Source organism: Tetrao urogallus (assembly GCF_951394365.1).
Source record: "Tetrao urogallus genome assembly, chromosome: 7".
Lineage (NCBI taxonomy): Eukaryota > Metazoa > Chordata > Aves > Galliformes > Phasianidae > Tetrao > Tetrao urogallus.
The window spans coordinates 50,589,881-50,613,951 of record NC_136820.1 but is presented as its reverse complement, the minus strand read 5'-3'; the positions used below and the strand labels follow the sequence as shown (position 1 = coordinate 50,613,951).

Sequence of the window (24,071 nt, the reverse complement as noted above, 5' to 3'; positions counted from 1 at the left end):
TGCTAGCTAGTCGTGCTGCTGCATGCACAGGGAGTGCTCTCGTGGCATCTCATACAGATGATAGAGCCCTAAGGGTGGGATGCAACTGCTCCTGGTGTGTCTTCTCAGGAACTGCAGTGGCTTGCTGTTCAACTCAAAGGATTTTTGGAATTTAGAACTTGGAGCTGTTATAACTATCTTGGCGATAGAAGCAATTGAAATACTTAGATGACAATTTTCCAAGGCAGCTTGCTGGATCCTCCTTATTAGCATTAGTATTACAACACCTGGATGGTCTCCAAAAAAGTGCTTTTCTTCATATATTAATTGCTAAAAACCTGTTATGAACCTGTGCATGCTGTGGCTGGGGCACTTTGCCCTCACATGATAAGCTCTGTGATGCACACTTTGGTGCTTTTCTGTTTCTTGCTTTTCCTGGACTACAGCTGTCTCCAGCCCTCAGAAGCTCACAGGACCAAATGCCTCACCATGGCTATTGCAGACATCTTGTGGCGTGCAGGAAGCAATGAGAAAGCAGTTGTGGCACTGTAAGTAGGAGGAGCAGCTTCAGTTACGTGATGCTCTTATAATTGTGTCTGTTAAGTATGTACGGAGTTCACAAAATGGAAGCTCATGAAGATCACAGAATCATCGAATGGTTTCAGTTGGATGGGATCTCTAAAGGGCATCTGGTCCAAATCCCTGCAGTGCACAGGGATGCCCACAGCTCCATCAGTGCTCCTTTGACTGTGGGTTTCTGCAGGGATGGGGCACCACCGCCTCTCAGTGCAACCTGTGCATGCCCTCAGTGTATGAAATTCTTCCTTATATCCACCTAAATCTCCCCTCTTTTAGATTGAAGCCATTTTCCCTTGTCCTATCACACAGACCCTCCTACAGAGTCAGTCCCCTTCCTTCTTACAGCCCCTTCAGATACTGAAGGCTGCTCTCAGCTCTCCCTGCAGCCTTCCCCCCTCCACCTGCACAGCCCCAGCTCTCATCCTCTCCTCATTTCATTGTTCCATCCCTGGGATCATTTCTGTGGTCCTCAAAATGTATTCATGCAGCGTGAAATGGATGAGGAAGAAATGCACGAGGCCATTTTTGCTGTTCCAATAGCTACTGAAGGGAGTTACTGAATCCTGCAATATATTTATGCTTTTGTGAGAAGAGATCATTTATTTTATTAGAACAACTAAGACTGATGATAAAGTGAGAGCAGACAGCCTTCTGGAGGCTTCTGGGCACTGAAGCTCTTCAAACCTGAAACAGAAGCCAGCAAAGTCAGAGACATTTCCAGTGATATTTTGAGTGTTTTCTGCCTATAAAACATTTCCTCTGATGCTACTCTACATCTGTTCTGCTGCTTTTCTTTTAATGTCACTGCTCTCATATTCCTTCCCAACAAAAACTGGCGTTAATATCTTCAACCTATATTTATCCTCCTTCTTGACAGAGAAACTTGTAATTTATATTAAATAGAGGGAGCACAGCTAAAGATGTTTCATCAATAAAAGTTCACGGAATACCCAACATGCACTCATTTTGCATAAGGCTGTCTTTAAAAAAGCCAAAACTTAGTCACTGAAGTAATAATACCAAATCTTTGGTTTGTGATTCAGTTCGTGTAAGGTTTTGGTTTCTCTGTAATGTGATTTTGGTCCTTTTAACATGAACTTTGGTTTTGTTTGCATGTTCTCTTTAGGCCGTCAGGAAGACAGCAGTTCACTCCCATAGGAAAATATAAGGCAGATGGAATCTTAGAAACTGTAAGGCTCTGTGTAACTCGTGCTCACATTTTCCCTATATCCTTTTTGTAGCTTTTCTTGCTTTAGTACAGTGAATCCCATTTCTGTGTATCCCTTAAGTGTTTTAAAACCTCTAATATTACAGTAGCCAGTTGTGATCTAAAAACCAATAGGAAATCATAGAACCTGGTAGTTTATCTGGCTCTGAACCATCCCACTGCCTGGGGACAACTGGGCTCTCTGAAGTCCTTTTTGGTGCATCTACCTTCCAAGCTTGTAAACTCTGCCTAATTTTGCTGGTATGCAGTAAAAACTGAAAGTGGATCCATGAACATCAAGAGACAGTATTTTCTTCTCGTGTTTTATACAGAATTCCTTGCTTTTTTTTCCCCCCCAGTTGCTCCAAATGGCAAAATACTTTCCAGTAGTGTCTTTGTTTCCATCTGAAGCCTTCAAATGGCTTTGTAAACATTGGTGACACAAGCCAGGCTTCAGTGGCTTAAGGAAATATTACTGGCCTCCTAAATGGAGGAGCAAAGGTACCAGCTCCATTTCAGAACCAGTTTTGAAACAACTGGAAGTGAAAACCTGATGCAGCACAAAACCTTAGCTATAATGTGCTCTTACAAAAGAAAAGCAGTATTCTTTCATGCATTAAAATGATCTTGAGCTGCTGGTCATTTCAGAGTGCAAATAATAGCATGGTGCTGCATCAAAATACTGCTTATCAAAGCTCATGTGGGCACAGCCAGGGTGAAACAGTGGTGGAAAGGGAACTCCAGATATAGCCATGGATATGGTCAGCCATGTACCATGGAATCACAGGGTGGCTTAGGTTGGAAGGTACCTTATGGATCCCTGAGCTCCAGCCTCAGCTGTGGGCAGGGCTGCCAACCCCATTTCATCTTTACTGCATAAATCCATCATTGCTGACAAAATGGGAAGATGCAAAAACAAAGAGCTTGGAAGGAAGGGCTGGGAGCTGTAAACTCTCCTGAAGTTCATGTGATGTTTGAGTATTCGTGGGGGTATTCTCTTATTCTCTGAGCAATAAGAAAGGCTCTGATAGAGGTCTGCTATAGACAGCTCACCCTGTGGGTACAGCCTCCTGGGCTGCTTGCTGCTTCTGAGGCTTCATGGTTGTTCTAAGAATCGTTTTGCATTGCATGGAATTGAAGCAAGCCGATGGCTTGAGAACTTAAAAACAGCAAGAGGCAGCATTTAGCCACCATACAGCATTTAACCAAGTCACAGCAGTAAGAGATGGACTTCCTTAGATTTTTATAGCACTTTATGTTAGTTGCAGACCTTCTAGTCAGATCTAAAGTTTTGCCTGCTTCCCCTCAGCTGTTGTGTTTCAGAGTGAATTGCTCTTATTTCAGATGTTTGTTTTTTCTTCTGTTTCCTCCCAGCTAATCCTGCATAGTGCCACAAGATATGAGGATCTGATTGTACTTCTTCAGCAGAATATTCACCAGGTATCACGTGTTCAGCTGCCAATCTTCAAGTATCTAACAATCTCATGATGGCTTCTGAATGTAATTTCTAACACCGTTTCTGTCAGCCAACTGAAGGTAGAACCATAGAATCATAGAACCATCAATGTTGGAGAAGATCTCCAAGATCATCCAGTCCAACCATCCCCCAATCACCAATAGTTCCTACTAAACCACGTCCCTCACTGCAACATCTGAACATTTCTTGAACACCTCCAGGGCCAATGACTCCACCACCTCCCTGTGCAGCCCATTCCAGTACCTGACCACTCCTTCTGAGAAGAAATTGTTCCTAATATCCAACTTGAACATCCCCTGGTGCAATCTGAGGCCTTTCATTCTCATCGTGTCACTAGTTACACAGGAGAAGAGACTGATCCCCACCTCTCCACAACCTCCTTTCAGGCAGTTGTAGAGAACAATAATGTCTCCCCAGCACAGATCTCACATTTTAACAAGTAGAGCAAAAAAGAAAAGCCATTTTAGCATAATTGAAAACCGTTCTTTCCGCTTTCAGTTTGATTCACGTTTCTCTAGGATTGGAATCAAGCAACAAAGTAAATACAATTCTTTCTTTTTCAGTTTGAAATTGGTCCCTGTGGGTGCATCCTTCTGACCGTGTCCGTCATCTTATCGAGATCCATCAATCTGTGAGTGCCTTTGTATCTAATTTCATTAACTGCAAAGAAACTGAGATGTGCAAAGTGAAAAAGCAGCCACGGTGTACTTAAATCTCTGTCTTTTTTCAGTGTCTTGCTGTTTATTCTGATAAATACACAGACGTTACAGTTGTGATTTGCACAGTTAATCTTGGCTTTTGCTGTTGTGAGTTTGAGATCAGACTTCAGATAGATCTTTATTGTGACTCCAGTATGGAGGGAATTAGGGACACAAGGCATAAACACGAGGGAAGGAGAAAATGTATCTATCAGCTCATCTACTCTTGTCTTCTGCTATCAGAGTGATATTTTACAGGAACAAAGCTTATCTCATGCCACTTTAACGATGGAAGATTTTATTTTTTTGCCACTGATCCTCTAAAATCTCATTAAGAATCTCATAATTAATGAGTAGAAATTGTTTCAATACCACGTTCAGTTTCTCCATGACTAAATTTATGTCCTATTTGCTGTTCAGACAGCATCTCTGCAAATTATTTCTCCAAATCCTGCTGTTCTTGTCAACACAGGAACAGCCACATTTGGTCAGACCGAAGGTCCATCTGCCCAACAGCTCATGGTAGTTGCATATAAAAAAGATTATGAGTAACAGGAGGAGCATAGAGGGATCTCTACTACCTGTGACATTTCTGCCTATGTGCTTACCTTTGGTAATTTCCTTTCTTTTTCAAGTTTGAATGAACACAGCTCTGGAATTGCTTGTCAGTCTACAAATGGGTTGCATGTGATGATTAGTACTCTCCCATCTTTAGCAGAGCATCTTTTTGTCTGATATACTGCAGTACTGTTTAACTTCTTGCTGCCCTGAAATCTACAAAGAATTGTTGCTCTTGTTTTTCTTCTCTGCAATGTCCAGATAATGTTTTTTGCTTCTGCCAAACCAAAAGTTAATCAGTGAAGCTGAAACAGTTTTTTTTCCTGTCCCTTATGCTTCTTACATACTGTCTTGAATGAGTTCTGTCAAGAAAATATTGTGCACAGAATGAATCCATTGAGATTACAGAATGGACTGGTGCTTCCAGATGTTATCTGTTCTAACGTTTCTCCACACCACAGTCAAAAACCAGCAGACTTCAGAGATCTTTAATATTTTCCTCTTCATCCATTCAGGAAACAACATGATTGATGGGGCCCTGGACAGTCTGATCTGATGGTTGGCAGCCCTGCCCACAGCAAGGGGGGGTTGGAAATCCATGATCTTGGAGGCCCCTTCCAACACAACCATTCTACGATTCTATGATTCCATGGTCCTATGATTCTGTTCCTGGTTCTTTAGCAGAGACTGTCCCATAACCTGTGGGATTTCTGATACTCTAGGTAGCCTTGGTTAATTTTTATTGTGAATGTTGTAGTTGTACTACTTTAGATTTTCTCTCTCCATCTCCCTGTTCCCTCTATGTGTGTCCACACACAGCCATATACATAAAAGTAGTATTGACTCTGTTGAAGTGGCAGTGATCACTTCACTCCTGATGTGACTCCACCTTAGGCACCAGCTCTCAGGTAGCAGCCAATGCTCTGTCTTAGCAGCTGAAAGCAAACTGCTTCAGGTATCTGTCTTTTGGCAAGGCTGAACCACTCACTTGTGATGCCCCAGTTTCTCCATTGATGATGATGGTAAAGGCCATGGTGTGAAATTCCTCAGGAAGATATTTCTAGTGATGATTATAAGTAAATCTGGTCTGAATTGACTGATGTAGATACGCTGAGCTCTAAGGGGTAGTCGTTAAAGCAGCCTCTTTCAAACATTCCCTGAGGTTTCCTCCAGGACAGTTGTGCTTCCTTGCTAGTTTGTTTGTTTGGTTGGTTTTTTACATATTGAATGGATTTTTTTGGTGCAGTGAATCTCAGGGTGGAGCAGAATCTGAAAGTTTCCTTCATTTTGTCAAATTCTACTTCTGTAGCAATCTTGTAGAATTATCTGCAGGTGAAAAGAGCTGTTCTTTGACACCTTGTGTTGATAACTGACATGAAAAGAGCAGCTGCACTTGAAAGCAGCACAGGTTTGCTGTGTGGAAATTGAATGATGCTTTGATTTCTTGCACCATATCTTGAAAATAAATAACCATTTAGTCCAAGTTTGATTTGATTTTGCTTATACAGTTGCTCACCCACGGAGCCTCCTAAAAGCATTCACAGATATATTGTTATTGTTTTTTGTTTTGCTGACATTTCTTCCTTTCTTTTGCTTACAATAACACTGCATGTCAGTGGCTTAGCTCCTTTTTGGCACTCCGGTGTGAATGATGTGGAAATTCTATAAAACATGTAATTACTCTCATTTTTCTAAGCTAGCTGGAGCAGAGAGGTATACATTAGTGAAGGGATTTGAGCAAGGAACAGTGTTTGTCACCTAGGAGAGTTCTCAACAGCAGCAGTGTTCCTAATTGCTACTGATTGCATTGCTTTACTCGTTTCAAAATGGTCAATGTTTTTTATTATATAAGCAAAGAGGTTGTTTTTCCCATCACCTCTCAATTGTTAAGAGGTTCATTATGACAAGGCCAGTCAGTCATCTGCATTTACATTTCACATCTAAACTAAACATGGCAATCTGCATTTTTAGGTATCTAAATATTTTTGAAAGTCTGGTTGTTTAGAAGTTGTTTAGAAAGTCTTCTCTTTTGAGTACGAACCGTGACTTTCTTACAGAAATTTGTCTTGAAGACCCATTCCTCTTCTTGCTTGGAACGCCACATCGGTGCCTATCTGTTGTTTACATGAAACAGGGATTTTTCTCTGTTCCTAGATACAGTGGAATGTGTCTGCAGCCTTTGTGTCAGACTTATTTAGAAGTGCAAACCAAGCTTCACTTACGTAATCTGCAGTAATAGATTTGAATAGCTGTGTCATAGTACTTCTCTTTGGATACTGCAAGTATTGAGACAGATAACTCTGCTCATATCATCCAAAAATATGTACCATTTGGTGGGTGTTACAGGCATTGTGAGTAACTATTTACATACCTGGCATAGCTCTGGATGAGTATTTGAAGACAAGTAGAGTTGGTTTAAGTAATGGAATTTTCACCCAGCAGTTGATCTTTCTGGGACGTTTTTCATTTCAGCCTTTCAAGAGAAAAAAACATTTCTAAAAAAATCAGAAATGCCAAGTTGTGATTTTCCCTATTTTTGCATGCACATTCACATGAAAATGCCAGACCCTTCATTTCATTTTTGTTTTGAAATTGGCATATTTCAGATTTCTCGAATCAAGATGAAATGTTTCAGTTTGTCCCTTCAATGTTGGTAATCAAGGTCCTTGGTAAATCTTTCTTCTGTAATTAATTGGCATTCTTAAAGAAAATGGAAGGTTAATGACAAAATTGTATTAAACCATGGTTATCATAAAACAGTATTGTTTAAGAGGCAGAGATGTTTCCAACCAAAACTAAGCAAAGATGTGCGCTTGGTTCAACAAAAAGAAGATGGGCATTTTAATTAATGGATATTGAAATGTTTCTTTCTGACAGCAATACCCTTCCTAATATTTTCCACTCCATACATATTTTCTTGAGCTTTCAGTCTAAAGCATAATTAGAAGGAAAAAATAATACATTATTTTTCATGGTGAGGAAGCATTTACGGTGGCTTGAAAGACAGAGCACTGAATGATGAGTTGTGTCCAATGAAAGAGGAGGACCAAGTGCTGTTCAGCCCATCAAGAACTGATCTGAAAAGGGGCTGCAGGATCATGGAGCCTCAAAGCTTTTAGGTGATGGAGCACCTTCCTTAGAGCAGTCAGATCTGAAGGCAGGTGCTTCCCACATCTGTGCAGATGGCAGACAGTGTGCACTTGTGATCCTGCCAAATGGAAGGATGGGGTGAATTGCTGATAGGCAGTTCCTATCGTTTTGCTTTGGCTGACTGGCTTTGACTCCTATTTCTTGGATCCTTGATATTCTCAATGTAACGATCTGTCTTGCTTATCTTCATTTACATTCTATGGACGTATTTACTTTTAGGCACCTTTCATGCTCAAACAAAAAAAAAGAAAGAAAAAAGAAAAGAAAAAGATTGTAATTCATTTGACTTGCATCCCATGTCTACCTTAGGATGAGATAAATAATCTCTTATAATGCTGTTCTCTCCGTTACTAACAAGACAGTTTAAATGACCTACTCAAGTAGAGGCTCTACACTATGAAAGTTGTGTAGTCAAACAAATTCAATAAATGGGAGGTGAAATGCAGTGTTAATAAGGCAAAGCATTATTTATGATGAAAAAAGTGTCTCAACTATTCTAACCAAGCAATGGGCTTTAGACATGCTGTTATGTAAAATGGGAGAAATACTGGCACCATTACTACTAATTCTCTGAAAATATCACTCTCGTTGTCTATGACAGCCAAAAAAAAGAAGGAATGCACTGGGAGTTGAGGTGATATGAGAGCATCATAAAATCTCTGTAGGGTATTTGCAGAAATGTAGTCTTGTCTCACCAGGTTGCTCACCAAGTAACACAGTGGAACTCAAACACATTGGAAGACATGAACTAGAAAATTTCCCTTTCTTCTGGAATCACCATCCTGGAAGTGTTCAGGAAATGTTTGTATGTGATGCTAAGGGACACGGTTTAGTGTGGAAATATTGGTGGTAGGTGGATGGTTGATCTTGGAGATCTCTACCAACATTGGAGATTCTGTGATTCTGTGAGTAGCTTTTGTGCGAGCACAGATTAATTCTTTTCTCTATAGTATTGGAAAGGGACAGCTTGGATGTGATAAAAGTATAGAGATCCTTGATAAGGTTGGACAAAGAATAACATGATTTTTTTGCAGAGTCCAGATGTTTGACTGTCATGGGAATGATCACAGCTCGTATTTAAAGCAAACTGTGCTACTTCTTCATCCGCAGCTTAAGTAGCTTCCAGTGCTGGGAGATGAGGAAGCTGGCAGTATGAAGAGGTTCACATAAATTTAGACAAGTGCTGGGAAGGTGCACGCTTCCCTTAAGCCCTCCCTGTGCTCCAGTTTTCTGTTCTGCCTTGGTGCTTGCTGCTGCTGGCTGGGTGCTGGGTTAGCCTGGCTTTGGCCTGGCTCTGTGCTTTTTACATTGCTGCTGATTTATTTCTTGCAAATGGAAATTCCAGACTTCAGCCAGCTCTGTCGGGCAGTTGCTCTAAATCACTGAAACTCAAAAGTATTTTTATGGAAGGGGCACAGACAGCCAGGAAAGGCAGAGTTTTGCACTGCTTTGTAGATTTTGTTAATGAGTTTGTCATACTCTGCACGCTAATGATCAGCATTGGTAGAACTGATAACGAATGGCCAAAGAGGAGTGAGAATTCCTGAGGAAGTTGCTCAGAACGTGCTGTTGTTTCTGGTACAGGAAGGAATGCTGGTCACTAACAATTGTAATTGTAATTTATTTTTTTTTTTAAACAACCAGTGATGAAATAAAAAACATTGGAGTTGTTATACGAGCTCCAGGAACATGAAAGATACTTACATCTCCATCTTAAGAGCCGCAAGATATTTTCCATGCAGCTGGGAAGGACTGAGCCAGAGCAGGCAGTGAGCTTACATGGATACCATCCCATCACATCTAGCCCTCTGCACCTTCTGAATGTGCTGATCAGTAAAAAAACCTTTGGTATATTGGGATGTGGTTGTTTTTTATCTGCTCGTCCGAAAGCCCTTAAATGTCTGCCTCTTACCAACCAGAAACGTTGGCCATTATCATTGCCATAATTTGCTTGATCGATGTAATAACTTCACTGAATAAAATTCTCTTTACTAGAACCTACTAGAGCTAAGGAAATGCCTTAAATTCCCCTGTGGAAAAACAGTGTATTGCCATTTTCAAGCTACTTTCACAAAACTAAGTAGAGCCTTTGCTGAAGCGCAAACCTGTGCTAAGCACAAATATGCTGACCACTACAGTCAGAGCAATGTTTGCAGTCTGTTTCATTGCCTCCTGCATGGATACTTTATCATTTGCTGATAGAAGATGGCAAATGCAGTGCTGCAGTCAGCACTGGTCACTTGGTTATCTTTTCACTTTTTTCTCTCAAGTGTTTGCATGAGAATAAAGAAAACAAAGGCGCTATCTGTAAAGAAAAGAAAATGCAATTGTGCAAGTTGAGAGGCATTCGAGTGCTTTATTAATATTGGCCACTAATAAACCTAAGAAAATATGCACCAATGCATATTTTCTTTTTTTGTGATTCCGTAGCTCTGTTAACTACCCTGCTGTAGCCTTTTCTCTTGCAGAAATACGTACAGACCCATTTCAAAATGATATGTGCTGTTCTCCATTTGTGAACTTAGCAAGTTTTGGTGTTGTCTCTTTTTTTTTTTTCCCTTTCTTTTTCATGTTGTTCATTTTTTGGGTTGTTTTCTCTTCGTTTGCTTTGGGTTTTCTTTTCAAAGGCTGATGCCTTTTTATCTAACGGGATAATGATTTGATTGCTAGGCCTTGTGGCATCTAGTAATTCTGCTCTTAATTATTAGCAATTAATCTTATCTATACATTAACAAATCTTTTACTTACATACAATTTACACACATACATGCTAATCTTTTACATGCATACAACTTTACATACAGTCCAAGCTATGTTCTCTGTTCTTGAGTGCTGAGTTGTCCTTCCTGTCATGCCATGGGCTGCAGTCCCTCTCTGGCTATGCAGAGCCTCTCTCTCCAGCATTTGCAGAACTACAGAGCCTTCCTAAATGTACGTTGCTCATCTTAAGAATCTAATTTTTAATTGCTCAGAGGATCTTGGAAGAGTTTTGCACAGTTGTCATTATTATGCCATGCAATGTGCTCAAACTCACGGTGTGCCAACTTGGCTTCGCTTCTGTAAGTATTTGGTTGTGAGTTGCATGCCAATAATCTTCCTGCTTTGGTACATTGGCAAATTGTGTATGTATGTAAGTATTTAAATACAGCAATTTTGTCTCCACTTTTCCTGTCTCTGTAGTACAGCATTTCCTTGTGAGTTGCACTGTTATATATGCATATCTACACAATTTATTTGTAGTATGGCAATACCTATGAATTTTAATAAAGATCAAAAGCCCTCTGTCAAACAGGGAGAAAGGCTGAGGCCCACAAAGTAAGGCTGTCTTTGCTCTGTTAGACACTTTTTTATTGAGAGAGGAATAAGATAAGCATCGTTGTAACGATATGAATGAGACATTTTCTTCTGTATCCTTGCCCAGCTCTATCCTTGTGAAATAACCCAGATTCTGATATGTTACTTTACACTCAGCCTCTTCCAATCACATAGGGCATAAAAAATAAAGCGATTCTGTGTTGGCACTGTGGGTGGAACAATAATCCTCCGCCCTCGATCCGTTTTCTTTAACAGACACCTTTTCCTGTCGCTGAGCCGATCTCCAATTTAGAGTTCCCTTAAATTGCACCTATTCCCATTTCAAAATCTTCTCATTTAGTTTTGCTGGTGATGAAAGGCTGTCTGTGAAATCACCATTGGCTTGCCCAATGGCAAAAGCAATTCCAAGTTCACAAAGAAGATCTAGTCGCATAGGTGTACTCTGTGCTTGCTGGAAATAGGTATTTTTTATGAACCTATTGAAAAAGAAACAGTTTCCCCCCACTTGAGAATGCCTGGAAGACCATCAGCAAGGGGAAATTACGTGTGTGACCAGTTTTCATTCACTGCTTACTGTTGGGTAACATAAGTACATGTCATCGTGCATTTTACCACTTAGACTTTTGGTGATGGAAAAAGATAAGCAGTTCTGTTTAAGGGAAAACAGCTATTAATTATGTTGCAGTGCAAAATACTAAGCAACTTGACCTCTCTGAAAAATACATATTGGATGTGTGACTGTTTGTGGCTTTACAATATGGAGGAAGCATGAGAGTAGATTTACCAAAGGACAGCAAGCAGGCGAGTTTGTTGGGATCCGGTCCTTGCTAGGGAAGACACCAGTCCTTGTTTCTCTGGGTAAGTGAACTTCTGTGGCTGCTGCTAGAGAGATTGCATGCAATTGATGATCACTAGGATCTTTCATGCCTTTGGTGTTCTGTTGTGCGAATTGGACAGAGGTCTTTCAAGCTGAGCATTCACTGGACAAATATTGGCTTTATTTATGTGGAATCTTAATGAAGCACAGATTTCAGCTCCATCTGCTGAGAAGCAATAAGCTAGGGAATGTGCTTGATAGAAGTTCCTGTTTCTTCTTCAAAGAGACAAGAAGGGCAGTGTAGTAAGACAGCCTTAACGATGCTGGAAGGAGGGTGAGGGACTGAGGTCTGAAGCTGTGATTCAAAGGTGAATATGCAGTGGAATATATTGATAAATGAACTGTCACCTTGCAACACTTGGGAGAAGGACTAAGAGATAAAGCCAGACATGATGGTAGAATGGGATTTTGTAGACAAGCTAAAAGAGAGTAGGGTGAGACTAAACACAAACATGCACATGTGTCAAATAAGATCTGGAGATAAGGAAGATTTATATCTGCTAGATATGGAACGTATCCCAAGTGGCAACACACCCACTAAGGCAAGAAGGATTTGAATTAGGCTGGAAGAAGTTTGCTGCACTGAAGAAGAGAGAACAAAAGTTACTGATAGGAAAACAACAGCAACAAGAAACTGAATTCACCAAAAATGGAAGAACTGAGAAAACAAAGCAAATGTTCTGGGTCTGCACATTCATTCTGTCTGACATCTCACTGTGTCAGAGCCTGATATATTGGGAAAAAAATTAAAAATAAAAAGGGAAAAGAACTGGAATATGCACAAATAATGAAGAGACACTTGACTCTTCGCTCCCTGTTAAGAAAATTTGGGAAGCCTGTAAACAGCATGGGTCCATAAAACAGAAAGGTGGACACTCTGCAGAGAGGGAGGATGTTTGGTGTGGATATGCAACAGAAAGAGTTCTTGTGGTAACAGGGGAAAAGTTGAAGAGAATTATTAGCTAAATTGAAAAAAACCACACCTTAGCACCATCAGAATAAAATCAGTTACTGGTGAGATGATGAGCTTTTTGCATTTGGTATCACGCCATATGAGAAGTCATTTACTAATGTGATGACAGGAGATATTTGAGGAATGGTATGGATGATAACAAAAGGTACTCAGAAGAGACTTATCAACGTGGAGAAAGTTACTGATAAAATCCATCAGTGATCAGTCTGGAATTAAATTTCCTTCATATTCCTTCAGTGATGTTGGGAAAAGGGAGTGGTGTGCTATTGAAATGTACTGATCACTCAGGGCTGAGAGATGCTGGCAGTACAGAGGAGGAATCAGGTTCTGAAGAAAAGTTGGCTCAGCTTTGTGAATAGCAGAAGAGTTTATTTTAACTGCAGAAATTACACGGTCGTGCAAACAGGGGACTCTGCTGTTCTGTGGGGGTTCATCAGTTGTAAATGGGAGGATAAGGAGTTGAGAAGAGTCATGGAGCGACTGGAGATGACATTGATCCAGTAATAAGAAATAGCCTTGGATTTGCTCTTAGGCGGTTTCAGTGTAAATAGTTTGAGGAGAAGGAGGAGTAAAAGGTTGTGCAGGGTATTTACATGTCCTCGCTGGAACACCATCCACCCAGAAATGCTGGAAGAAGTGTAGGTGAAGAGAAGAGCAGGGGAATGAGAAATCTGTCTTATAAAAGAAAAAGTTTATCTGTTGTGGCCTGAAAAACAAGTTTTGAGACAGGACTTGGCTATCTTCTGCAATATGGGAGACAACTGGGGCTAAGGGAACAAGAAGGACTGAGAAGCATTGTTTGATTCAAAGAACAGCATTAAGACAATGTGAAAAAGCATCCGTAACTTAATAAACCTAGTCAGAAGCAGATTTCAGGTTCCTAAGCTACCCCTGTGAAAAGTATGGGAAGCCAAGAAAGCCACCAAGGAATGTTATCTGTGAAAGAGACTGAGATGGCCAGAGTTTGTCAGACAGAGAACATCATTTTCCTTTCTTCCCCATGTCTGCAACTTTGCTTTATCCCAGCTGTAGTCCATACCACAGCTAATATAAATTGCTCTGGCAAGTTTCTGAGATGTGCATTTAATAAGACTGTCTATTTAGGATTAAAGGTCCATCTAGCTTGTTACTCCATCTTTGAGAGTGGAAAGCTGTGGCTGCTGAGGGAGACTATGTAAGACATGGGGTGAATAGAGGGCAGTAATTGTGCTGGTGTTTTCTCCATCTTTCTGATGGTAGGTAATTCAGAGACTTCCAAAGCTGGCAGTTGTATCCAGATTGTTTATTATCTCTTGATGAACCTATGCCCTATGAACACAGCTAAACTATTTGGAACCCTTTGATTTGGAACCCTTTGATAGAAGGCTGCGGGGCGACCTCATTGCAGCCTATCAATACCTGAAGGGAACCTACACCCAGGAGGGGAGTAAACTCTTCAAAAGGGCTGACAATAGCAGGACTAGGGGAAATGGATCCAAGTTGAAGGAGGGAAGATTTAGGCTGGACGTTAGGGGGAAGTTCTTTACAAGGAGAGTGGTTGGGCCCTGGAACGGGCTGCTCAGGGAGGTTGTGGATGCCCCGTCCTTGGACGTGTTCAAGGCCAGGTTGGATGGGGTCCTGGGCAACCTGATCTAAATGTGTATGTTTGGTGGCCCTGCTAGGCAGGGGGGTTGGAACTACATGATCCTTGAGGTCCCTTCCAACCCGGGTGATTCTGTGATTCTGTGTGTGATTCTTTTGGTCTCCGTGGCACTCTGTGGCAATGAGTTCCCCAGTGCTGTGTGCCCTGTGAAAGTGTTCTTCCTTTTTTTGTTCTTGAACTGCTTGCCTGGTAGTTGTACAGATCATTGCCTGGTTCACGTTATGAACAGCGCTGTGTAAATGGCCCTTCTTCATTTCCTAATCACCGAGAAATTGTTGGTCCTCTGTTGTACATCAGTTGTCTCCTTTCTTAGTAAAGTGGTCTGTGCAGTCACTTCTTGTAAGAAAGCTGCTCCATTTCTTGGCAGGGATTTCTTGCCTGCATTAGAAATAGTGTGGCCAGCAGGAGCAGGGAGGTGATCATCCCCCTGTACTCAGCACTGGTGAGGCCGCACCTCGAGTACTGTGTTCAGTTTTGGGCCCCTCACTACAAGAAAGACATTGAGGCCCTGGAACGTGTGCAGAGAAGGGCAACGAAATGGTGAGGGGTCTGGAGCACAAGTCTTATGAGCAGCGGCTGAGGGAGCTGGGATTGTTCAGTGTGGAGAAGAGGAGCTCAGGGCAGACCTCATTGCACTGTGCAACTTCCTGAAGGGAGGCTGTGGTGCAAAAGGGTCTGGCCTCTTCTCCCAGGCAAATAGTAGGACCCGAGGAAACGGCCAGAAGTTGTACCAGAGGAGGTTTAGGTTGGACATGAGGAGAAACTTTTTCTCTCAGAGGGTGGTCAGGCACTGCAATGGCTGCCCAGGGAGGTGGTGGAGTCGCCGTCCCTGGTGGTGTTCAAGAGGCGCCTGGATGAGGAGCTGCGTGATGTGGTTTAGTGCTTGTGGTACTGATAGGAATGGGAGGGGGGTTGGACTGGATGATCTTGCAGGTCGTTTCCAACCTTGTGATTCTGTGATACTGTGATTCTTCTGGACCTCTGAACTTTCCTGTTCTGCTCTGTCTTTGTGCAGCCTGACCCGCCATGAGATCGACTCACCTATGCTGTCCTTGAAGTCCTCTTCTGCATTCTTCCAAAGTTAACATTTTCTCCTACAAAAAAAAGTACTGCCGAGAAAAGCAAGAGAGGGAAAATGTAAACTAGGGAAACCAAATGCTTAATTTCTCTTGAATCACTGATTTTATGACTTAATGTGTGAGCGTTTGTGCATTGCTTTTAGTTGGCTTGTCTGAGCAGGGACAGTCTCTTGTTAAAGCTGGCTATGGAATGTTCTTATTTCTATAGCAACTGTATTTCTCAGCTTGTAAACTAAAAATACATACTCAGTCTGCCCACACTACTGGTGTATTTGTGAGCATGACTTATCTTTCCAAACTTTGGTATGCAATGACAGGATGGCCATACCCAGGCCATAGGAGGCTCCTTTTACACTCACCAAACAGGGAAAACACATTTCTTTCCCAGTATTTTCCTGTGCTCTACAAATGATCTGAGGTTCTGTAAGTTATTATCAGGACATATTAGTTTCTCCCCCTGTACTGAAATGTAAAGAGTGGTTGGATGAAGACTGTGCATCCACCTTCAGGTATAAAAAATTGGCTGGTCCCTATCTAAGAGGCACATTAGCTTTGTCATCTTCCCAGTCTTGTCCGTTCCCTTTCCTTCAGGAAATCACAGCAGTTCAGAAATGAATGGTTTTGATTTTAGGGGCATAATGTGTGCTCCTAAATGCAAACTTGAGAGAATGGCCTCAAGTTGTGCCAGAAGAGGTTCAGGTTGGACATTAGGAACAGCTTCTGCTCTGAAAAAGTGACCAGGCACTGGAATGGGCTGCCCAGGGAGGTGGTGGGGTCACCCACATGGGAAGTGTTTCAGAAATGTTTAGATGTTGTACTGAAGGACGTGGTTTAGCGGGCAAATGCTGGTGGTAAGTGGATGGTTGGACTGGATGATCTTGGAAGTCTTTTCCAACCTTGGTGATTCTGTGATTCTATCTTTGAAAAAGTCTCCAAAGAGATGAAAGAAAGTCAGTGTGATTCTACTACAAAATAAGGCAGTAATAAAAACACAGTCATATTTTTGCCAAATTGAAGCCAGTGCCCTCTTGTACTGCGCACTGTCCAGATCCATTTGCTAAACATAAGCTCACTGTGGTTAAGAAGATCCTGGTTTAAAATCTTTGCTCGATGTGTTCATCTCAGAGGGACGTATTACCTTCAAGATGAAGATAATTTGTTTCAGAAAATGGAGCAGAGCATTGAGTGCTCTGATGGCTTAATTGCTTTTCACATCAGATCTGCCCCCTGAAACACAAGCACTTCCTATACGGTATCAGCAGATCTGATGGCTCTTACCTGCATTTCTACCTGAGTACATTTGCATTTCAAGAACTTTGTGAAATTACCAGGTAAGTGAAGAAGGTGACAAAGACAGAACGGATGCCACTTCCTTCATTTTATTTTTTTTCTTAACAGAGGGGCTTTTCCCTTCTTTTTTAAACACTCGTTTATAGCCTTTGCAGTGTGCCAGTATTAAAAAAAAAGAAGGAGGAACACTTACACAATAAACCCGTCGCCCATCCTGTCATTTTTCCACATCCCCATTGTAATTATTTGAAATCCTTGTGCTTGAAGAGGAGTTTTTCTCCCTCCCAGCCCAAATTCTATTTTGGGAGTAGACTTGTAATTGTGTGTTTGTTAATATAGCTGTCTGTTGCCATGAACAAAGTGAGGTCACCAGTTTTCAACTACAGCTTTGCCACAGAGTTAAGGGCTTTCAAACACTTCCTTAAATGTACCATTTTTTTTGACTTTACATCATTTCATTTTGTTCTGCTCTTAAGGTGCTGTCAATCAAAATGATATCAAGGAAAAATATCTATCATTAAAATAGCATATTTTGATGGGCTGGGAGTTGTACTGCTGTCACATCTGTGTGTGACTTTTCTGTTTAATACACAGCGTTCAGATGTTCCCCTTTAGAGACTTGGCAAGGGTTTTCCTGGAACTATGTTGAGAATTAATGCATATGTACCATTTTAAGATGTTTTATTTACCTAACTCAGTGTTATTTTTTTTAAAGCTCATTGGTCGCATGTTATGTTGTATTGTAGCATCCAGAGCTCAAAATGTTTATATTCTGAATCTGTATTTATGCACTTTTAAAACTTGAGTAGAGTCCAGCATACCACTATAACTTAGTTTGTCAGTGCTAAGGCTTATACTGCCTTTACAATATCCTCTGATTGTAACCGTGCTGCTTTCTCCCATCTACCCTAAACTCCTGAAGGCTTTTTTAATAGTTTGTATGTTCTGAATTAGATGAATGGATTGAAAATGTGAGGCAAATTTCTGATGAATACAAATTGCCACAGTTACCTGGAGATCAGCAGGTTGTGCCACCCACCTTGCTGGTGATAGGAGGACGTTTGGATGGCCTTGGAGGTTCTTCTCCAACCTTGATGATTCTATGATTGTATGGTTTTAAAGTGAGACAGGGGAGGTTTGGGTTGGATATGAGGAGGAAGTTTTTGAGCCAGAGGGTGGTGAGGCACTGGCACAGGTTGCCCAAGGAGGCTGTGGATGCCCCAGCCCTGCAGGCATTCAAGGCCAGGCTGGATGTGGCTCTGGGCAGCCTGAGCTGCTGGTTGGCGACCTGCACACAGCAGGGGTTGGAGCTGGATGAGCATCGTGCTCCTTTGCAACCCAGGCCGTTCTGTGATTTGATGATCTGTACATCTCCAGTACTTGAAACTCTAATGAATTGCATTACCTTCTAATAACTCCAAGCCATCAGTTTCTACATGGCTGAAGACAAGCACAGAAACATAAACAGGGCCATAGAGGAAATGAAATTAATAATACAGAATCACCTTTCTTTTTTTTTTTTTTTTGAAAAACTATTTCAGATATTCCTACCCTAAAGCCACCAGCATTAAAAACAATGGAAATAAGCAGACGTTCAGCACCGTGTGTTTTTGGTTGATTTCTGTCACAGCAATATTTCCTCTCTTGCTGTAAAGCAGGCAGTGGTTCCAAAGACAGATTTGATTGCAACGAAAAAAAGGTTTAAGCCCTATTATGGAAGCACCTCGTTCCAATTTAAAAAAAGGAAAGAAAATTTAAGAAGAGATATTTTTAAAAAAGCAGTACAAAATTAATAGATTAGGGGGAGATGAGTTTTGCCATATCAGTTAGGTTCTTCAAGCATATAAAAATATGTCCACTCATTGGTCAAGACATCAGAAAAGTTGGAGAATGGAATTCTGGCACAGCTGGATGGAGAATTCAGCCACTGAAGGCATCTTTGCAAGAAGTGAAACACAGCAAAGGTTGAAACCAAGTCTTCATGGCCATTGAGAAGTGTGTTAATCTGTGTATGTTAAACTGATGCGAGCTCTAATGGAGTGATCTGAAATTTAGCAAATATCAGTGTCCACTTTTTGGTTATGAAAGGTCTGGCTCAAGAACTGATGATTCCTATTGAAGATACTGCCTTAGTGTATTTGAACACATTTAATTTTAAGTATTTGTCCAGGAGATGTTCAAAATCAGCATTTTTATCTGTCTAATTGAGTGGTTTCACACTGCAGTCCTATGAGTTGAGGCAAAGGCCACCACTGGGAGCCAGCAGTCAGCATTTTTCCACCTCACTCCAGTTAGATCCACGTACTAATGCTGACTTAAAAGTCTCATGGCTGAAGTTTAAGTTTTTCTCTTTGAATGTAATTTAAAAATTAGAGATGGAAAATTCCACACAGGGACAACACAGAATGAGCAGCACCCAATAGCCAAGATACCAGAACGAACGCTTCCTATTTTCTTGTCATCAGTGGACCTCTTCACAGCCTAGCAGAAAACAAAACACGCTGTTGTAGTTATCTGATGTCTTTACAATGCACGAAGATCACTTGTGCTTTTGGTAAGCTGATGCCTTTTGTCGTAACAACAAATACACCTGCAGTGATGTTGGTAAGTCTTTGGGGGGAATGAATCATAATCTTGAAACGATTCAGAATGGATGTAAATCACCCAGCTATATGCCTGATGTTTGTTTCCTCATCAGCAGAGATGATTTGAAAGGCAGATGTGCTTCTCCTTAAAAACCTGAGATACACCTCTAATCTCCCATATTGTTTGTACCTACAGATGAAATTAGAACTTCCTCCTATTGTCCTTCTCTTGTGTCCCATCGTCCCTAACTGACGCATATTGTATAGTCTGCTCATTTCAAATGAGGCAACGGCATTTTCAAGATGAAACTGTTTCTCAAACTGAGAAATGGCTGAAATCCAAAGATTATTATCGCCCCATCCATTCCTCACAGCGTTGCATGGGAGAATTTTCTGTATCGTGGGCACACTTTCTGAGTTCTTTGCTTTGATTCCCCACTAGCAGGAGAGATGATCGTGACACTTTTTTTTTTTTTGTAATGAGACTAACCTGTAAATTATCATGAAAATTAAAAATAAAATGAGAATTGACGGCTAAGACAAATTTGTCTTTAATCTTCTTTTCAAATTTCTTCACAGAGCATCTATAGCAATATTGAAGGGAAAATCCAAGCTAGCTCTAGCGTAACCAGATAAAATTAACTGTTGCTTTATAGCAAGCAATGCATTTTCTTTTTTTTTTTTTTAAATAATCATGCTAATTAGAAAGGACCGTGGATATTGATGTGCACAGGAGACTTTGCAAGACAAACAAGAGGCGGAAGGCTGTATGTATGGAGAATAAACCAGTTTTAATTGATGACCATTCAGGCATTCTTTCTACTTTTATATCCCAAATAGGGATATGTGAAAGCAATTGAGATCAACAAAAGAAATAACTTTTTTATGAAGCACAGAATTAATATGTGTTTTTTTTTTTTTTTTTTTGCCATAACTGAGAATTTAGTAGACTGTTCTCCAGACCAGATTAGAAATTTATTTATGTATAGCATAATTTTTTTGCAATTACATTCTATCTGTATGATAAAAATGATCACACTTACAATCTTCATGTTTTTGAGCATTGGCCAATAACGAATCTAATAATTCCAGCAGTTATGGGAGAGAGAAACTGGATTGGGCAGATGCTACTGCTTAAGGATCAGTACTGCAATTTCACTGAGTTCTCTCTTTGTTTTCAGAAAGCAGAAGATGGGACGAGGTGACAGGATTATAAATTTGTACACCAACAGACTTTTTCTTTCTTCTTTTCATGGAGAATATAGTGCATAGATAATAATATCATCTTCAGTGTGTGGGTTTATCCCAAGGGTTAACAGCAGGAATGACAAATACACTCATTTTTCAGAGCGTTGTGTCTTGCTTGTAATATAAGGCAAACTGCCCAGTAGTTTTTAGCTGCTTAAGTTCTAGTTTGTGGTGATAATGGCTTTTCTTTTCCTATACAGCTGTTTTCTTTGTTCTAGATCTCAGTAAATACTGCTAGCCACGGCTTTAATTGAGATCTATCCTTTTACTCTATGGAAAAAAAAGCCATCTTGAGAAATGTTCCAAAATCTAAAGTTGTATTCCTATTGGAGAAAAAGTATTTTTCCTCCCCAGGATTTAGACATATTAAATCTTATGAGAAGAAGCAACCGTGTCTGAAATATCCGCCGTTCCTTTCCAGGGTGCGCAATGACTTCGACGTCCTCACGAACCGGCTGATCGGCAGCCACGGCTACTGCACTCAGGTAAGGGAAACACAGAGCCCTGGAGGTGTTGTGTGCCTCTGAGAGCTGTGCCACAGAAAGCTGTTGCTCACCTCTGGGAGGAGATGGCATTTCTCACACGCACACACGTGCACCTTTGCGCCCGCGTTGGAAGAACTCAGCTTATTTTAATTATGTCGCCAACAGGAATTGGTGAACTTGCTGTTGACTGGCAAAGCTGTGTCCAATGTTTTCAACGATGTGATAGAGCTGAATTCTGGAAATGGAAACATCACCATTCTGAAAGGCATCACAAGCCGCAGTGACATTGGGTTGCTGTCTCTGTTTGAGCACTATGACGTCTGCCAGGTACGTTTTCCATTCTTCTGATTTTAATCCAAAAGGGAGCAATTAGTAACTTTAAAATTGGCTTGGAATGAGTATAGAAAGTAAGGAATTGTGAGCTTCATTCTGCTGCCCACTCAGATGATTCCGGTGCAATTTCCAGATGCCCCAAGCCAAAGTGTGGTAAACTTCTTTTAGTGCATGTGATGGCAATGGTGATGAGGAGACGGTTGGACTAGATGATCTTGTAGGTCATTTCCAACCTTGTGATTCTATGATTCTGTGATTCTGGATGCAGGTCCTGTGTCACACAGCCCTCTGTAAATGGCTTGGGCAATCTCTGAGCATCTCAAACGTTCATTGCCTACATGTTTTTCTAGCTGATCTCTTGCAGTGGCAGTCAGCTTGCTGGCTAACACATTTCTGTTTTTCAGTATCTGCTGTTTCCCTGATTGTATTCACCAAATCTCTGCTGTTTATAGAGGAGTTGAGGTGCCCAGCTCACACGTGGGTGCTTATATTCTGGTCATGTAAACATAACAGGCTGTATTTGGAGCTGATGCTTACCTTAAGTGTTGGTTTTCCATTAGTTTGTGTGACTAGGAGCCAGACTGATTGCATCATCTAATTCATGCTGGAATGCTGGAGGTTGTCATATTGTGTTAGAAATAATAACAGACAATGGATGTAGCTGGCAACAGAATGGGAACGTTCCCTTTAATATGTTTTTGAAATTAATATTTTAATTGTGTTTATCATGAACTGAGAAAGATTAAAATTTAAAAGAAGCGACAGCCATTAATTTACCTCTGGAAAAACTTGCGTGAGGATCTCTCTGATTTCTCCATCAGCAGATCTTATCATCACGGTGGACATCTTTCCTAATGACATATTCTATCTAAAACAGACAGTCTTGTGTCTGATGCTGGGATTTTCTTTGAAGCCTGTGTTAGATGCTAGATGAGATAACTGTAATGGTCCCATCTGGATTTGCCATCAGTGCCTCCATACAAATTGGAAGGTGATTAGCACAGAGTCTGTTTGTACTTGTCTAATATAAATACGTGTCTGAAAACAGAGTTAGATTTTCACTGTGTTTCCCATATGGCTGAAAGCAGTTCCATTTTCCTACTACTGAGAATTCTAATTCCTCTTACTTTTAATTAATGCAATGCTTTACATCATTTACAAGGTTACAATCAGGCTTAAATTCAGTACATAAAGCATATCTCAACATTTCCAATTCGGACTAATTTGGAGCAAACTGAAGTAAAAATAAATTAGCTTCAGTGGCTATTTCAAGCTCGCTGTCCTTTCCTATAAAGAATGTAACACTTAAAACCTCAAATAAAAAGGTTTGCAGTAGCATTTTTTCCACTCTCCAGTGAGCAAAGCGACTTCTAAATAGCAAGATGGTCATTGAGGTCAGTGCAGCTAAGAGCTATTTCTTTCTCATCTAAGAGCAAAATAAAAAGTTGCTCAGAGAATCAGACACTGTCTTCCACTCGCTCTGCAAATTATACAGTGGAGAGGGTCCGTCCTTCCGTCTGGACTTGGGAGCAGGGATCTGTTTTCCAAGCCAGAGACTCTTAATCAGCTACAGAAGCCCCAGTACATGTTGTCTTTCCTTTTTGTTATTGTTGTTGTTGAGTCTACACCAGTTAGGCATCTGATGCCAATTGTCACGCTTATTATTAAGAACATCTGTGAGCATTGCAGTTCGTACATCTGGGTGCACATTGCATGGCCTAAGGGCTGGGCACTCCAGTTCCTGCTGGAGTTTAGCTTCAAGTCTGGGCAGTCCCTATCACAGCTTTGGTGCAAGGGGGCCACATTCTGCTTTCTGTTTCAAACCTGCTTGTTTCCGAAATCAAATGGCACTGATAGTTTGCTGTGTTGGAACTGGGAAGAGAATTTGCCTGCGAGTCTTTCGAGTGGACTGTTTTCTTCCTCTTTGTATTTCAGTAAGTAGCTCCAGCCTCCAATTACATTGCGGCTGTGAGGATGGCTGAAACCAGAAATGGAAAAGAACTGTAATTTATCTGTTTTTTTTTTTTCCCCCAGGAGTAAGAAAATCCTGAGCGTGATATATGGTGAATCATAGACATTGGACTTGGAAAACTCCCTCTAGGTCAAACCCAGCCGATTTCTCAGGGGATGATGCAGGATATTTTGGTGTCCTGTTGCAAAGCAGGCTCCCTTTAAAAAACCCCTATTCATTCTAGTGGTTGGCAGCCCTGCACATAGCAGGCGGGGGTTGAAACTAGATGATTGTTGTTGTCCTTTTCAACCCAGGCCCTTCTATGATTCTATGATTCTATGATTCCATAAACTCTTGCCATCAGATAGCCACTTATTGGTTGATTGTAGTGCATCTAATTATGATTTTGCCTTTTTTCTCACGTGTCTACTTTAGAATATGAGGAAGTACAAAAAAGGATTGTACCTCTGTATGTGGAGATTGTGGTGTTATCTACCATACAGCTTGTGCTTTGGACATACTTCCACATGTTAAACCTGATGGTCCATTTACTTAGTTTCCTCTGATTATCTTTCCTCCTTCTAATCCAGCCTTCCTCCAGAACAACTAATGGCCATCTGCTAGACATTTGTGAGCTGATGCAAC

The 24,071-nt window shown here is 41.0% G+C and overlaps 1 protein-coding gene across 1 annotated transcript in view; it reads left to right on the top strand.

The window, feature by feature from the left end:
* Positions 1 to 24,071, top strand: part of MINDY4 (MINDY lysine 48 deubiquitinase 4) — a gene marked incomplete at both ends in the record, with an annotated part of 67,480 nt that overhangs the window by 26,971 nt on the left and 16,438 nt on the right. The window contains 6 exons of the mRNA XM_079538012.1: positions 426 to 527; positions 1,685 to 1,748; positions 3,140 to 3,205; positions 3,806 to 3,873; positions 21,079 to 21,142; positions 21,308 to 21,469. Coding sequence (XP_079394138.1) covers positions 426 to 527; positions 1,685 to 1,748; positions 3,140 to 3,205; positions 3,806 to 3,873; positions 21,079 to 21,142; positions 21,308 to 21,469 — 526 coding nt within the window. The remainder of the gene's footprint in view (positions 1 to 425; positions 528 to 1,684; positions 1,749 to 3,139; positions 3,206 to 3,805; positions 3,874 to 21,078; positions 21,143 to 21,307; positions 21,470 to 24,071) is intronic.